General features: G+C 36.7%; 1 protein-coding gene across 1 annotated transcript in view; it reads right to left on the bottom strand.

Moving 5' to 3' along the window:
* Positions 1-16,501, bottom strand: part of CPNE8 (copine 8) — a 231,885-nt gene that overhangs the window by 144,070 nt on the left and 71,314 nt on the right. The window contains exon 6 of the mRNA XM_026449597.2: positions 7,770-7,846. Coding sequence (XP_026305382.1) covers positions 7,770-7,846 — 77 coding nt within the window. The remainder of the gene's footprint in view (positions 1-7,769; positions 7,847-16,501) is intronic.

Genomic DNA, 16,501 nt, shown 5'->3' on the forward strand with positions numbered 1-16,501 from the left:
ATTTTATAAAAAACTCATTCATTTTACCTATATCTCTCATGACTGGTCATATCCTTTATAATCCTTTCCATCCAGACGTTTTCTTCATCTATATGACTTTAGTTGTCACTACTAGAATTTCTGAGTAGAGCAGAGAATCATGGGAATCTGCAGATATACACAATCGGCCTATTGAGAGTAAGCAATTTACCTCCCTGGAGATCATTCCAGAGAATGAGCTCACATTCAAAAACGAATGTAAGAAAGTGGTTCAACTCAACATTTATTAAACTTTGATTATATGTAAACCTCAGAAGCTTGTGTATAACAACATGAGTGAATGTACTAAAATTCCTTCTATCTTTGGCCTTTAAAAAGAATATACTGTTTTTCGAGAGGCTTTCCCAGAAGTAGATTAAAGCTGTTCTCTAGGCTGGTGAAGTATCTAATATCTATCTGAAAGGCAATCAGTGGTTTTATTTTTAATGTGTTGAATCATGTGAAATTACAAACATGTATACACATCCATGTAGTCTTTTCAAATAAAAGAATATAATTCTTAATTGACACTGAACTCTGGATTATTTTTTGCAATTACATATTAACATGGGAAACTCCGGATATTTCCAAAACTATCTTATAAAACCCAAACTAATGAAAAGCAGAAATCTAACTCAGTTCCCCTATTTGATTGTTCAGCTACATACTGAAAACAGACAAATAGTTTTTAACGTTTATATTTGGATAATACTTAACACTTTACATAAGTGTAATCAAGTTTGGTTTAACACGGTCCTTTCCTTAAACTTGCGGAATTACTAGCTAAACACGTCTCTAAGAAAAAAAAAGATGAAGGAAGGAAGGAAAGATACTGGCTATTTTTAATAAAAACAGTATTAATAATAGTCACCATTTGAGTGTTTTTTAAATTCTCATGTGCTCCGTCACAAATCAATTGTATAAAATATTGATATTACTTGCGATAATACTCTTAAATGAGTATTATTCAGATATTTCAGATGAGGAAGCTGGGTCTCAGGAAATTAATGCACTTTACTCAAATTACATACCTAATCAACTGTTAGCACCCAAGTCTGACTGCTCCCAAAGTTCATGCACTATCAACTTCATTACTGTGGCTGTTTATTAAATCTCTACAACAAATTCTTATTACAAGTGTGACCCACAGACATAAAAAAAAAGTATAGATGTTGAAATGGCCTAATACTGCAATAGCAAGTTAGTAGTAGAGATGGGACTAAAAACACCATCTTCTGAGTCCAGCCCAATATTCTTTCCACTAAAGTAAATTCGAGAGTATAACAATATCAATCTAATTAATAAAGATTACTTTGAGCCTCAAAATTTCCCCCAAAGTTGATTACATTTTTACAGGTAAAAAGCTGCATGCTAAAAACAAGGCCTGTTTTATGGTGAGTTTGTATGTTTCCCACTTTCATGACTACCCATTCTCCTGTCCCTCTTCCTCTTCTTCCTTCTCACAGACATTTGATCTCTAAATGCATTCACAGTCAAAACCTAGCTATCAGGATAAGTCCACATTTGAGTCAAATCTTTAAGCCAACCCTGTAAGTCTCTGCCTCAAGTCCCCTCAAACACTATTCTTCTATTTTAGTCTTCTTCCTTATTCTGAAGCTTCCTTTCTGCTCTGTTCCTCTCCCTGCTTTCATCTTGTACTTCAGCACCTATCTGTCTCTGTCCTTGAACTTCAAGTCACAGTTGAGATCCCCACATCCATCAGACAATTACAAGCTGGTCTTTCAATTATCACTTGCCTCCGAGTCCCTGTCCCTGTCCTCTTCACCTGTTAGGACATTCACACATCCATCTAGGAACCTTACCTTAATCCTCCACCCACTACCAACTACCTAAATCACAAAGTGCTTTTGCCAGCCTACAAAAAACATAGCCTTTGCCCTCCTAAACGTCCTTTAGTCAAAACAGCTGCTGGTACCATTACTGCTGGTATTACTTCTTCCCATTGTATCCTGCTTCTCCCTGGAGTAAGAATCTAGTTTCTAATTATTACCAGTCCCTGCCTTTTTCCCTGATCCTTTTATATGGAACCAGTCATGCCTGGCTGAGAGTAACAGGAACAAATAGGCCTATTACTTGAGGAACATAATATTTTCCTCCTGGAGGAGAGAATGGCAATCTTTCTTAAACCGGTGCTGATACTTGCATTTTGGAAGGCTTTGCTGAATCCATCACTGAGATCCCTAAAGACAGAAGACATACGACTGTTTGACAGTATCACACAGAAAATTGGATACAATCTCACAGCATGAGAAAACACACTGCTGAGTGGATATAATGCTAAATAATGATAGGATGATCTAAACAGAGGAGCCGATGAGTCATAGGAAGCCCAGTAAATGTTTCAGTCAAATTAAGTAGCACAAGACTTATTTTAGGAGGGTTCCAGGAAAAGACCAAAAGCGTAGGATGGAATTCAGATGAGAAACATGTTTGCCCAAAGCTTAAATCCAACAGAACAGACTACTGAAATTGCAAAAAATCTTGAGCTGCTATTAAAAAGTAAACTAAAATTTATTGAACATCAATTTCAAATTATTTCATCATTATGCATATAAAATATTAAAAATAAAAATGTTTTTTCTCATAATAAAATGAGAAAATCTAATTTTATAAATGACAACAATAACCAAAACACAGAAAGTAAAAAAGCCCGAGGTTAAATTCAAATTCTCATTATTGAATGAGGCAAAAGGCCACATACAAGAAACCATTTTACCCTCATAATAATCCTAACTTTGTTGTCAAAAGTTTGATTGATATGAAATAATTTCAAATTTTAAGTTGTCTCCTTTAAATCTCCCAATTTTACAGTTATCATAAATTTAAAAAGACTACCTCTGAGGAGATTTTACAACACAATCGCAATTAAAAAGCTAGGATAAATTATTCTGAGTATCTTATCAGAAAATAAGTTAGGCCATTTAAAGGAAAGAAAGAAAAACAAACAAATAAGGAAATATTCTGAATAACTTAGAATAGAAATGGGAAACTAATTGGGAAATAAATCTCTAATCTAAAATTAATAAATAAGAGGTACTTGGATAACGCTACTTAAGGCAAATAACATTTGGGACACAAGAAGACTTTAAATTAATGATAAATCAATTGTGTGTTACTTGTGAGTGGACTGTCTGTCTCAGGATATCTGCCTCTGGAGGTGTTCTATGCTGCAATTCAGAAGCCAGTGGCCATCCAGATAGGGAAAAATAACCTAACCTATTACGAACATGATTGCAAAAAGTAATGGCTGCAGCACCAGGAGTGTGCACATTCTATTTCTATCCCCAGTCAGGAGGAACAGACAACGAAAAACAGTAGAATGTTTAGCGGCTGTCCTACAATGTTATCTTTAACCAGACAGTTAAAGATATCTGGCCAGGGCAGGTTCACACAACAAGACAGCAGGAGGCAGTGGAACCTATGAAGAAGAGACGGAAGAGCTACACCTTAAATACCTATTATTTCCCCAGTGTGAATTTCTCCACTATTTTGGTCATGCATCCAAAAATTTTACTACTTTTATATATTTGTGTGAAAACATGGAGGCTTCAAAGTTGTGTCTGTCACCCAGCTTCCTGTCACGAGAAGAAAACACTTCCTGACCTTGCGTCATCTCTAATATCTTCCCTGGTTTCATCCTTTTTTCCAAAGCCATTCCCTCTTCCACTGAAATAGCTCAGATCTTCCCATGTTCCCATCTCTTCCCACTATTTGCTTATTAGATTGATTCAGGAAAAAAGTAAAGTACACGGAAGTGCAGGAGTTAGCAAAGATGAATGTGAAATTTAGAAGTCCATGGAGTGCACCAGCTGCTCTGAAGGGCTACTTTGGCATTATTGGCATATAAAGCTTCCATACTATCAGCATTTTGCTCTTCCTCAACCCAATTGTGCTTTTTCAAACAAAAAGTATGAATGGCTTTGTTTTTCATTTGAGATTGAGGTAAGGGAGTAAAATGCTGTTTGCATGGAAGCCGCATCTTCTCTCAAAGTACCTGAACTTAATACTTAGCCAATAGACCTTGTTCTTCAATCCATATGTTCTTCCTCCAGACACATGCCTCTCTCACAGCTAGAGTTTTTCATTAAAGCCAGGCTTTTCTCATGCAAGAGGAAGGGTGACTACAAAATGTTTTTTCCAGTCCATTGTTCACCTGCGTTTGAACATCTGATCCAGTGATAGCATATGTCACTAGGTGCCTTAATTAATAAAGCCAAAATATCTTTCCATTAGCAAACTAATCATACTCACTTTTACTCTCCCATTTTTAATTAATCTCTCCTATTTCACCTTCTCATCTCTTTCCTCTATTGGATTATCTGAGGTATCTAATCCAATTCACTCATGTTTAATGAATGTAATTGCAACCATTCTGCAATTCCTAAGGTTTTGTTTCTTTGCTTTTTTTCTTTTGTAGCCCATCTCTTTGCTACACTCAAGCTTTACATTTTATTACCCACTTACTACTAAAACTTGCCTAGCTAAGTTTTCTTTAAAAAATTTAAAAATCTTCCACTGCTCAAACAATAATCTTACCTTTAAACTATTTCCTTAATGTTTATTTGCTTGAGAAGATTCTCCAAGGAGATGAAGGGCTGAATAAAAGTTTAGTTATATAAGCTTAGAAAATCAAATTAATTGTTCCTTTTTCAATAAGAAAGATAGAACCTGAGGACCTTCAATAAAGTTGTCTAAATTTCAGAATATCCTATAGATGAAGCACAGCATGTGGTTACTGTAGATCCATGTTGGATGAACAAGTTTGGAAGTCTTTCCCTCCTTACACTATATGAAATATGTATATGTTATACTCCTCCCTCAGCCAGAGCTAAGAAAAATCTAAAGGAAATCTCATCCTTTCTGATTACATAAAATGATCATGACTCAACCCCCAGCAAATTCTCCCAACATCTGCATAGTCTACCAGTCTACCCTAGGTATCTTCACCTTTTAGCAAGAATTTATTTTTGCTGGTGATACCTAGTGGGAATTATTGAATCAGCTGAACAAGGACCATATCTTATGCTATGTTCTACTCACCACATACCCCAATCAATACATTGTAATAATATCAAAATTTTAATAGGTTCCAATATTAATATAAATATGATTTCCTACTGGGAAATTTTTTATAACTTAATAATTTAATAGTTTTCTGAAATTAGAATTATGATTTCCTTATGCTAAAAAAAGATAAAAAGTTCTAATAAAATGACTAATTTAAAAATATGTATACCACATAGGCCGAGCACGGTGGCTCATGCCTATAATCCCAGCACTTTGGAAGGCTGAGGTGGGCGAATCACGAGGTCAGGAGTTCAAGACCAGCCTGACCAATGTGCTGAAACCTGTCTCTACTAAAAATAAAAAAAAATAAAAAATAAAAAAATTGGCAGGGCGCCACGTGTGCACCTGTAACCCCAGCTACTCAAGATGCTGAGGCAGAAGAATCACTTGAACCCAGGAGGCGGAGGTTGCAGTGAGCAGAGATTGCACCACTGCACTCCAGCCTGGGCGACAGAGGGAGACTCCGTCTCAAAAAAAAAAAAAAAAAAAAAAAAGTAGACCATATAGTCAACATCCATAGGAAAAAAATGCTCCACATCACTAGTCATTAGAGAAATACAAATATAAACCAAATGAGATACCATTTCAGAACAGTCAGAGTGGCTATTATTAAAAAGTCTAAAAATAACAGATGCTGGTGAGGTTGCAGAGAAAAGGGAACACTTACATGCTGCTGATGGAAATATAAATTAGTTCAGCCATTGTGTAAAGCAATTTGGTGATTTCTCAAACAACTTAAAACAGAATCACCATTTGACCCAGCAATCCCATTATTGGGTACATAGCCAAAGGAATATAAATCGTTCTACCGTAAAGACATTCATGTTTATTTTCATTGCAGCACTATTCACAATAGCAAAGACATGTAATCAACCTAAATGCTCTCCAATGGTGGACTGGATCAATAAAACGTGGTAAATATACAACATGGAATATTAGATAGACATAAAAACGTCTGAGATCTTATCCTTTGTAGCAACAGTAACAGAACTAGAGGTCATTATCCTAAGCAAATGGACACAGGAACAAAAAACCAAATACCACATGTTCTCACCTATAAATGGGAGATAAACACTGAGTAGTCATGGACACAAAAAAGGAAACAGCAGACACTGGAGCCTTCTTGAGGGTGGAAGAAGGGAGGAAAGTGAGGACTGAAAAACTACCTATGAGGTAATATGCTTATTACCTGAGTGATGAAATAATCTGTATGCCAAAGCCCTATGATGTGCAGTTTATCTACATAACAAACACGCACAAGTACCTCTGAACCTAAAATAAAAGAATAAAAAGTGTACCCATTCATAAAAATTTCTATTCTGTTGCTTGGAAATGAAAATTCTGTATTTTAATTGCTTTTGTTTTCTCTTGAAGAATGTTAAGCATCTTTAAGGTGGTATTGCATATATTACTGATTCTTTTTATAGCAAAAAACAAAAGGTAGATTTAGTGATCTTAGGAATCCTTGTGAGTATAAGTCATTGGACTAGGAAATGCATTACAATTATATGCACTCAATAAAATATTTACATTTGCCTTACAGAGTGCTTACTACTTACTAAAGTGAGCATAAATATATTTTTGTAATAAGCTTCCAAGTCCTATAATTATGTGAAAATAAATTACACACAAAAATTACTTAAAATGGAAATTGATATATGAAAGTTTTCAAACTGACATTTGGTAATAATTTTCTAAGAAAATCAAATTAAATTTCAAAGAATTTATAGAATTCTTATTAGCCTAATAATTTTTTTCATAGCAATGAACACACTAAATAAAAAGTTTAATTTTGTATAAGAAATGTAAGAATAATGCTTCGTCATTTCAAGTATTTGTTTTATGTCAGAAATAAACAGATTTACGGAGTATTTACATATTTATTTTTTAAGTTTGAGATTCTAAAAGATTGATGAAGATAAAGACTTCAAAATTCCCTAAAGTTTTTGACATTGTGGTTAGCTCTGCCAATGTACTATTCTTCCTAGATCTTCTGAATTTTATGAAAAGTTAAGTCAATCCAAATAATCAGGATTAGGGAGGGGAAAGAAGGAGGAAAGGAGAATAAAGCCATGAAAAATTTCTAAAATTTGCTCCCTGCCTTATTTGGAACTGGAGAAAATAGAATAAACTCATGCAATTGACCTGAAAACTAAACATGATCCTAGTAATTGAAGGTGAAGACGGAGTATACCATTCTTAGTGATTACCTTCTCTCAGTATAAACCTACTTACAGCTTTCTCTACAAGCCACTTCCATAGTAAAAATTATTAGTAAAATTTCAGTAACCAAAAGTGCATTTATGAAATACAAGGTATTAACAGCAGTTTATTACATGTAGTTACTAACCCAAAAGAGTAAAATCTCTTTTTCAAGAAGTACTAAATCTAACAATTAATAGTAAAACCAAAAGAAAAAATAACACACTTCCTTATTTAAATTTGCTCATTTCATCTTGTGAAAATTTTTTAGCATAGCATATGTCAGGTGACATAGAAATTATTCTTTAAAAATATGTCAAAATTATTTGTTAAAAGAAAAAACTCAAACAAGATTTTAAAACCCACTTTTGCTCCACGACTATGCATTCACCACTTCCAAACTGACAAAATAGAAACTGTTAAGAGTTGGCATTTCATTGTCTGAATTTAAAAATACTTACACTATTGGTTTTTCCAGGCGACTTCCCTGTGACCCAACGATCTCTCCCAGTGTACAAAACACTTGTCCCAGAAAGTCCTGAAATAGATAAAAAGATTAAAACTCATAAGTTTCCAAACTATCTTTACAGTGTATGTTTTGTATATCACACATCTGCATTGTTTTCATTGCTGAAATATTGACATTTCTAACTTCCAATAACAGGTAAAATAAGCTCAATAAGCATTAATTTTACCATGTGACTTTCACATGTTTTCACAGCATTTTGTGCTTTTAATCACAGAGCAGTTACTCTGAGTTCACAGGCATTGCGTTTGTTTTATTTTTATGTTTTAAGCTAACATAAAAAATAGACAAAAGTTGGAGGTTTTGAATGCACAATTGGCTTAACTTCGGATGCCTCTGAAATTGCTAGAATTGTTGGCTGAGGAGACAAAATGAGAAAGCACACAGCAGAGGGGGCTAATCCCAGTAACACTTAGAGAAAGGTCTTGTGATGCAGTAGCCTTAACTAGAGTCCACAGCCAACCTGCCAGGTGTCTATTCTAGTACTATCGCTTACTAGCTGTGATTGCAGGCAATTAATTAAGCTCTGCAGTTTGCTCTTCTCTATAATGTATTAGTACCTCCTCACAAAATTGTTTCGATGGTTCAATTAGTTATTGCATGAGTCAATACTAGCACATTGTAAGTGCCTAAAATGGGTTAAGTAAAATACACTATAAAGTTCATTGACATACAACTGCATGATTCTTATTTTCAAGACTCAGAATAACCCTGAAAATGAGAGGTCTGATACTAACATTGCATTTCACATATAAAGAAACTAAGTGCTTATTTCACATTGCATGCCCATATCAAAACATCTTGTGTACCTCATAAATATATATAACTACTAGGTACTCACAACAATTTTTAAATTAATTTAATTTAATTTTTAAAAAAGAAACTAAAAATCTAGAAGGTTGATTTTCTATAAATGGCAGAGCCAGGACCCACTCTGATGTTCTGATTCCAGATTGATATGCTACATAAGAATTTAAATACCATAAGTACAATGCAAACTCATATATCTATAAAATAAGGGCACCAACACCATCTGGATATGTAGGTCAAGAAAATGTGAAGTTGTTCCATGGAAAGACACATGCCTTCTAGTTTAGCCTGTATATGATTCAAAGAATTGCCCTGTTCTAAAACAAGGTGGGAGATCTCTCTAAATTGTTTGTGTAGTGAACAGGACCAAGAAAATCCCTAAGAAGGATGGACAGAGAGAGGATTAATGGCAAACAAAATGTGTTCGGTATACTAAATAAACAAATCTATTTAGTTTAGTAGTTTTACAGAGAAATGACTGTTCTCAGATGAAAGAAAAAAAGCCAATTCATGGTGAGGAACTAGTATTGGCCCCAGTTCTCAGATAAGGGAACTGAGGCACAGAGAAAGTAAATTGCTTGGAGCTACAATTTGGACCCAAGTCTAAACCCAAGGCTTACTACTCACCTAATCACTATGCCAAGCCATGCCGCCTCTCTGCCTCTAGTCTTACGAAAGGAATGAGACCCAGTCCCAAAAAAGCTTACCAAGCCACAAAAGTAAAAACTATGTTCTTCAGTGTTGGGGGTGGGGAAAGTGGGAGTGAGAAGTGCTCTAATTAAAAAGAGGAGGAAAAGACCTCTGTAGACTAGGATAGTCAAGGGAACATTTTTCCAAAGGAATGCCTTTCTTGAGAGCCAGTAAGGAATCAGATCAGATCTTGCTTGGAAAGAAGATAATTGGACATTCTAGATTTAGTGAACAGATCAGAGTTACAGGCTAGAGAACAATGAGAAAAGAGAAGGACTCAAGTAAACGGCAGAAATGGAGATGAAGAGCCAAGCCCAGAGAGGGCCCTCATGACCAGACACAAAAGTTGTTTTAGGGTCATCAGAAGCAACCAGAAGCCTTTCACCAATTCAGGGACACCATTAGAGCAGTGCATGCAGAAGACTACTCAAGTGCCTATTTGCAGAGTGATTTCGGGAATAAGGAAAAAAACTAGAAGCCAGATCAAGTAGAAGGCTATGGTAGTTAATAAGAAGCAAAGTGTTAAGGCCCCGAACAGTACTGCACAGAAAAATGACAGGATTTGGTGAAAACCGTATTTGCACATGAGACAAAAAAATAACCGCACATCTGATACTTGGATACTGCCAGCATGGCTATACCTTCATTAAACTGCAAACCACTTTAAACTTGCTTTCAAATACATAAAGAGACCTTAAGATAAAGCTTTCCCATATTTAAATTAAATACCCTTCATAATGGCACTTATTTATCAATGTCAAAACAGATTTTACAAATGTTTATGGAATTTTAATAAACCCAAATTTCTTTAAGTCTCATGACAGCTGAACTGAAAACTGACGATCCGAAATGTATCATTGCTCTTCTGAGTCAGCAGCAAAAAAACACACAAGGGGAATTCCAGAATTCTTTTCTAAGGACAGTTATGCTAATGGGCACCTGCAAATACTACATATTAAATGGACTTTGCCAATGGAGTAGCAAGTCCCAGTAAAAGCCATCTGTGCTGAAATTACTCAAGAGAATAAAACATAAATATTGAGCAGGATCATATTAACATGGAGACATACTAACAAATACAAGAGAACACATGAACATCATCTTGGCTGAACAAAGTCAACAAAATGTGCACCAAAAAGCTATGACGTGAATCTGTGTATTTCTGTGTCAAAGGCCACAAACACACTGGTGTCAACCAGCTCTGGCCAGTCCTAGTTGATTGGCCAGAACTACACTAGACTGGTTTGATAAACCCCTGAATTAAAAACACCTGAGTGTTAGGTAATGAGGACGATTTCATACCTACAAGAAGCATAGGAAAGTGTATGTGGCTTGACATACACTATGACATACACCACCGAACTCTACAGAAAAAAACCCAAGGAGAAAACTAAGTCAGAAGTCCTTTCCTTTTCCAGCTCCACCGGCGCAGGGGAATACAATCACCCAATTAGCTAAACTGGGACTGCTGAAGAATCCATACAGGCGGACGTGAAAAGCACAGGCATCAGTCGAGAAGGAAAACAGTACTGTGGCGGTAAGCTGGACATACAGCCATACGGTATTGCCTTTCCCAGGCCTTTCTCTTAAAGGTGAAGCTGGGAAGTGTAAGGCTATAGATGACCTCGGCCTGTTGCTCTTCCAAATTCAGGTTAGGTGTAATGTACATACGACTTGAATGGAGGCCTCTACAGGTACTGTACATTTTGCCCCCACATATTTAAGGCACTCTCAGCTAATTTTTCTATTTTTAGTAGAGACAGGGTTTCACCATGTTGGCCAGGATGGTCTCGAACTCCTGAGCTCAGGTGATCCACCTGCCTCAGCCTCCCAAAGAGCTGCGATTACAGGCATGAGCCACTGCACCAGGGCTTGATTCAATATTTTAGTAGAAATAATTTCTCACATTTTAATATTATAAAAAAAAAGCATTTGTCTTTTTAACGGATAGATCCACCTACAAACCAAAATGCTAAATCCAACCTCCAAGAGATAATACAAAGTTCTAAACTTAAATTACAAATACAATTTCTAAAATTATACCCTATCCCTGAAATTATTCATTTCTTTTTCCCCCAGCACAACTGTTGATTTTTAAGATATTTTTGGCTACGCCAGGAGCAGTGACTCACGCCTGTAATTGCAGCACTTTGGGAGGCCGAGGCGAGCAGATCACTTGAGGTCAGAGGATCAAGACCAGTCGGGCCAACATGGTGAAACCCCGTCTCTACTAAAAATACAAAAATTAGCTGGGTGTGGTGGTGTGTGCCTATAGTCCCAGCTACTTGGGAGGCTAAGGCAGGAGAATCGCTTGATCCCAGAGGTAGAGGTAACAGTGAGCCGAGATCGTGCTATTGTACTCTCCAGCCTGGGCAACTGAGCAAGACCTTATCTCCAAAAAAATAAAAAAGAAAAGAAAAGATATCTTTGGCTTTCTTAACAGTCCAGATGAAGGCAGTTAAATAAGACACTGAAAGAAAATTAAGTTTTCAACAAGTAGATGACCAGTGACTGAAATTAACCTTTTTTTTCTTTGTTTTGAGACGGAGTCTTGCTCTGTTGCCCAGGCTGGGGTGCAGTGGTGCGATATCGGCTCACTGCAAGCTCCACCTCCCGGGTTCGCGCCATTCTCCTGCTTCAGCCTCCTGAGTAGCTGGGACTACAGGCACCCGCCACCATGCCCGGCTAATTTTTTTGTATTTTTAGTAGAGACGGGGTTTCACCGTGTTAGCCAAGATGGTCTCCATCTCCTGACCTCGTGATCTGCCCGCCTCAGCCTCCCAAAGTGCTGGGATTACAGGTGTGAGCCACAGTGCCCGGCCCCCAATTTTTAAATTTATCCACACATTGGCTGGCCACGGTGGCTCATGCCTATAATCCCAGCACTTTGGGGGACAGAGGCCAGCAGATCACTTGAGGTCAGGAGTTCAAGAGCAGACTGGGCAACTTGGTGAAACCCATCTGTACTAGAAATACAAAAATTTTTAGCATGGTGGTGTGGGCCTGTGGTCCCAGCTACTTGGTAGGCTGAGGCAGGAGAATAATTTGAACCTGGGGGGTGGAGGTTGCAGTGAGCCAAGATTGGGCCACTGCACTCCATCCTGGGTGACAGAGTGAGACCTTGTCTCAAAAAGAAAAAAAAATCCACATACATATTCAATAATTGCAAACATATACAACATACAGCTTTTCAAAATAAAGCTATGCTATAGGAAAATAACGTTCTACCATAGTTTTTAAATATTTATATTCACAAATATAACAAATCTATGGAAAATATTTATATTGTTACAGCACATCACTTTTGATAGACCACTAGTTCATCAATAATGAAGTTCAAAATGTAATACATTAACAGAAAATAAGTAAATATTCTCACTGCTAGTAAACATGGTGAGACAGGTGCTATGCCAAATAACTAGAAAACTTACTAAGTATTATGATTAAATATCTGAAATATAGCAGTATCAAATAATATTAAATATGACATTACACTATGACAAAGTATCATTATTAAATACTAAGCTGAGTAAGGGCGAGTTTTATGTGTACACGATCCCACCTAATATAACTAATGAGTGATGAAGTTACTATACTCAAACCCATCTCAGGCATTGTCCCTATCTCTGTCTTTCCCACCTAATATAACTTAATGAGTGATGAAGTTACTATACTCAAACCCATCTCAGGCATTATCCCTATCTCTGTCTGTCCCATCTAATATAACTTAATGAGTGCTGAAGTTACTATACTCAAACCCATCTCAGGCATTATCCCTATCTCTGTCTGAAAGTCTAAGGCAGATTCCGTAAGACCCTACTGAAAATGCAAATGGGAAAAACAGTCATGTACAGCAACAGTTATAAACACTTTAGCTTGAATATATGTATAAGTCTACTTCTCATCATCTAATGAGAACTAGAAAGAAGGCTACAGGAAAAAAGAAAGTTTTTATTGAAAAAGTTTCAAAGAATAACATGAACAGCTCTTTTACACAGGGCAGTCAGGTAAGGCCTCGCAGTTATCTATTCAAGTCGATACCTGAATAATGTAAGGGAGGGAACCATGTGAGTATCCGGGGCAGAAGCATTACAGATAGGAGAAAAAGCAAGAACAAGTCCCTGAGACAAGTACTTGGGTGCTCGAGGAAAAGCAAGAGAGACAGCAGGTTAGAGCAGGGTGAGCAATGATGAGAATGGCAGGAGAGGAGGTAACCAGGGGCTACATCAAGGACTGATTTCTATCCTAAGTGTGGATGAAAGCCATCGGAAGGTTTAAACTGGAAAGTGACATGTCCTAGCTGGCTTTTAAAATGATCATTCTACCTACTCTTCTTCCCTCAAGATTCTATCCTATTCTCTTCTCCATTTGCATTTTCTTAGATAACTCTGAGTTCCAACTTGATTGGCTGATGGTTACTAAATCTGTATCTTAGTCTTCAAACACTGCCTAATCAATATCTCCATTTGGATGCTTACTGGGGGTCTCAAATTTAACATGAACTTGGCTTACCATGGGTCTCTCAATCCTCACCCCTCTTCCTCAATCTCCTTCTCCCCAGTGTACCTCATTATATAAACAACATCACTATTTACCCAATTGTTCTCATCAAGAACCTAGTAGCCACTTTAACTTCTCTTATTTTTACACTGGACATCGAATTCATCATCAGTCATATTACCAACATATATTCCAAATCTGACCATGTCTTACCACTTCAATGGTTTTTAACCACCAAAGGTTGCTCACCCAGTCAAATTACAACAGCCTTATAACTGACCTCCTTAATTCCAGTCTTGCTTCCCCAACCCCATTCTCCACTTCAGCTGTCACAGTCACCATTTAAATGCATAAATCAGATCACACCATCCTCCAGTGACATCCATCCAAAAAAAGAAAAATCCAAACTCTTTTTTTAACTGTGGCCTACAAATCTCTCCGTTATCTGATTCCTATGTATCCTTACAAACTATTTCAGTCCACTCCCCTCATCACTCATAATATTTTACATATGGTAGCCATCTTGCTGTCACACCATTCCAAACTCTTTTTTTCTTTTTTTTAGATGGAGCCTCACTCTGTCACCAGGCTGGAGTGCAGTGGCATGATCTCGGCTCACTGTAATCTCCACCTCCCTGGTACATCCCTGGTTCAAGTGATTCTCCTGCCTCAGCCTCCTGAGTAGCTGGGATTACAGGCACGTGCCACCATACCCAGCTAATTTTTGTATTTTTAGTAGAGATGGAGTTTCTCCATGTTGGCCAGGATGGTCTCGATCTCCTGACCTTGTGATCCGCCCACCTCAGCCTCCCAAAGTGCTAGGATTATAGGCATGAGCCACCACACCTGGCCCCAAACTCCTTCTTGACTCAAGGCCACTGTACTGTTCTTCCTTTTGCCTGGGATGCTGTTCTCCTAGATTTTCAATCATTCCCTCCTTCTCCTCAGTAAATATACACCCAAGGTAATAAATGGCATAGAATCATGCTGGTTGGTTTAGGGAAACCTCAGCTTCTAACTACTGGTGCTTCCCCAGTCACTCTCTCCCAGTATCAATATCTTATTAGTTTAAGTACTGTAAAGAAAGTAAAGTATCTTAATCATTTATTGCATTCATGTTCACTGAGTAAATCTGCTCGCTTCACCTCTTCAATTCCAATATGTAAGCTACTTTAGGAGAGAGGCCTTGTTTGTTTTATTCATTGCTATATTCCCCATCATGACAAGTGCCTGTCCTATACTTATTGCCTGTCTGCCTACATGAATATATATGAATACTTTAGAATTCAGTTCATCTATATATAGGTGAAATTAGCTTTATACTCTAATGAAAGAATCTTGCCCCACTTAAAAATCTGTTTCTATGAGAAAATCCATTTCATAGTCGAAACAACATTCAAATAAAATTTTTAAAGTTGATCTGTATGTGAAAGTTTATATTTATAATATTTAGAAAGTGTGTTAAAAAATATACATCTTCACTGAAGGCTAGTGTCTAGTGGCCAAAATAATCCAGTGAGCCATGAATACATCCGAAACAAAAATTTTAGTGGTGCCTTCTGCAACCAATCAAGTGGATAAATGTATTTTGGATTGCCTTGTGGATTATAGTATACAGAGTACAGTTTCTATGTAATCTGGTCCAACATGCAATCCAGAATCCTATACACACCAATTATGGGCCTGTCATTAATCCTTTCATTAATGATTTGGCTCATGCAGTTTAATTAAGCAAATGAAAGTATGCAATGTAGTTCTGCTAGTGATATTAAGATTAGTAGGTTCACTAGCACCTTAGAGAACAAACTCGGAATTCAAAATGCCATGTTTTGTTCACAGGGCCTAACATTATAGGGAAAAATATCTTAGTAAAGCTATTTCCTCAGAGAATCGTAAACCGAATAAATCTTCTAAAGAAAGATGTCCCTAGATTGCATAAGTCTTTGCCTGGTGCACAATGATTTTCACTAAAACACGTTTCCATCAGAAATAGAATGAATTAAAGTAATTATGATCCTTTATGTCTTACATCATATTTATTTGCAATGTTAGAAATCTAAGGTGTAGCTCTATATTCTATCTCCATTTTCCCTAACAGGATCAAAAAATAGGAATTTGACCCAAGAGTCTTAAGTACCGAACACCAAATAAAGTCATCCTGAAAGAAAATTCTTTCAAAATTATCAGAAATGAGAATGAAAAAAATTATTATTACTAATTCAAGTGGTCTCTCTTGCTACAAAATCCCTTTTGTAAAAAAATAAATAAGTGCCTTTATGCCACATGCAATCTGGGCACTTAGCAGTCTTCCCTAAAAGGTTCCAGTTTATATTTATTTCACTGTGCAAAATTGGCAGGCAGACAACAACAGTCTTAACGAATCATATCCTCAGGGAATAAACCTATCTTGTTCACCGATTCTGTCTGATCTTCAAAAATCCTCATGAATTCCTTTTGGGTTGAAAGAGTTATATGCCCCTTTACCTAAAATCGTACTTGTATGCTTTCAATTAAGGAACGGCTTTTGCTGTTAATTTCTAACAGAAATTCTAGATAGTCATCTCTCATAGTTCTTATAACATTCCAAAAACACATTTTTCTTCTCTTTCGACATGCTTCACCCACTTATAAGCTCAGGCACTTATTAACTAATCCATATAGTCGACT

The sequence above is a fragment of the Piliocolobus tephrosceles genome, chromosome 10, assembly GCF_002776525.5.
Source record: "Piliocolobus tephrosceles isolate RC106 chromosome 10, ASM277652v3, whole genome shotgun sequence".
Lineage (NCBI taxonomy): Eukaryota > Metazoa > Chordata > Mammalia > Primates > Cercopithecidae > Piliocolobus > Piliocolobus tephrosceles.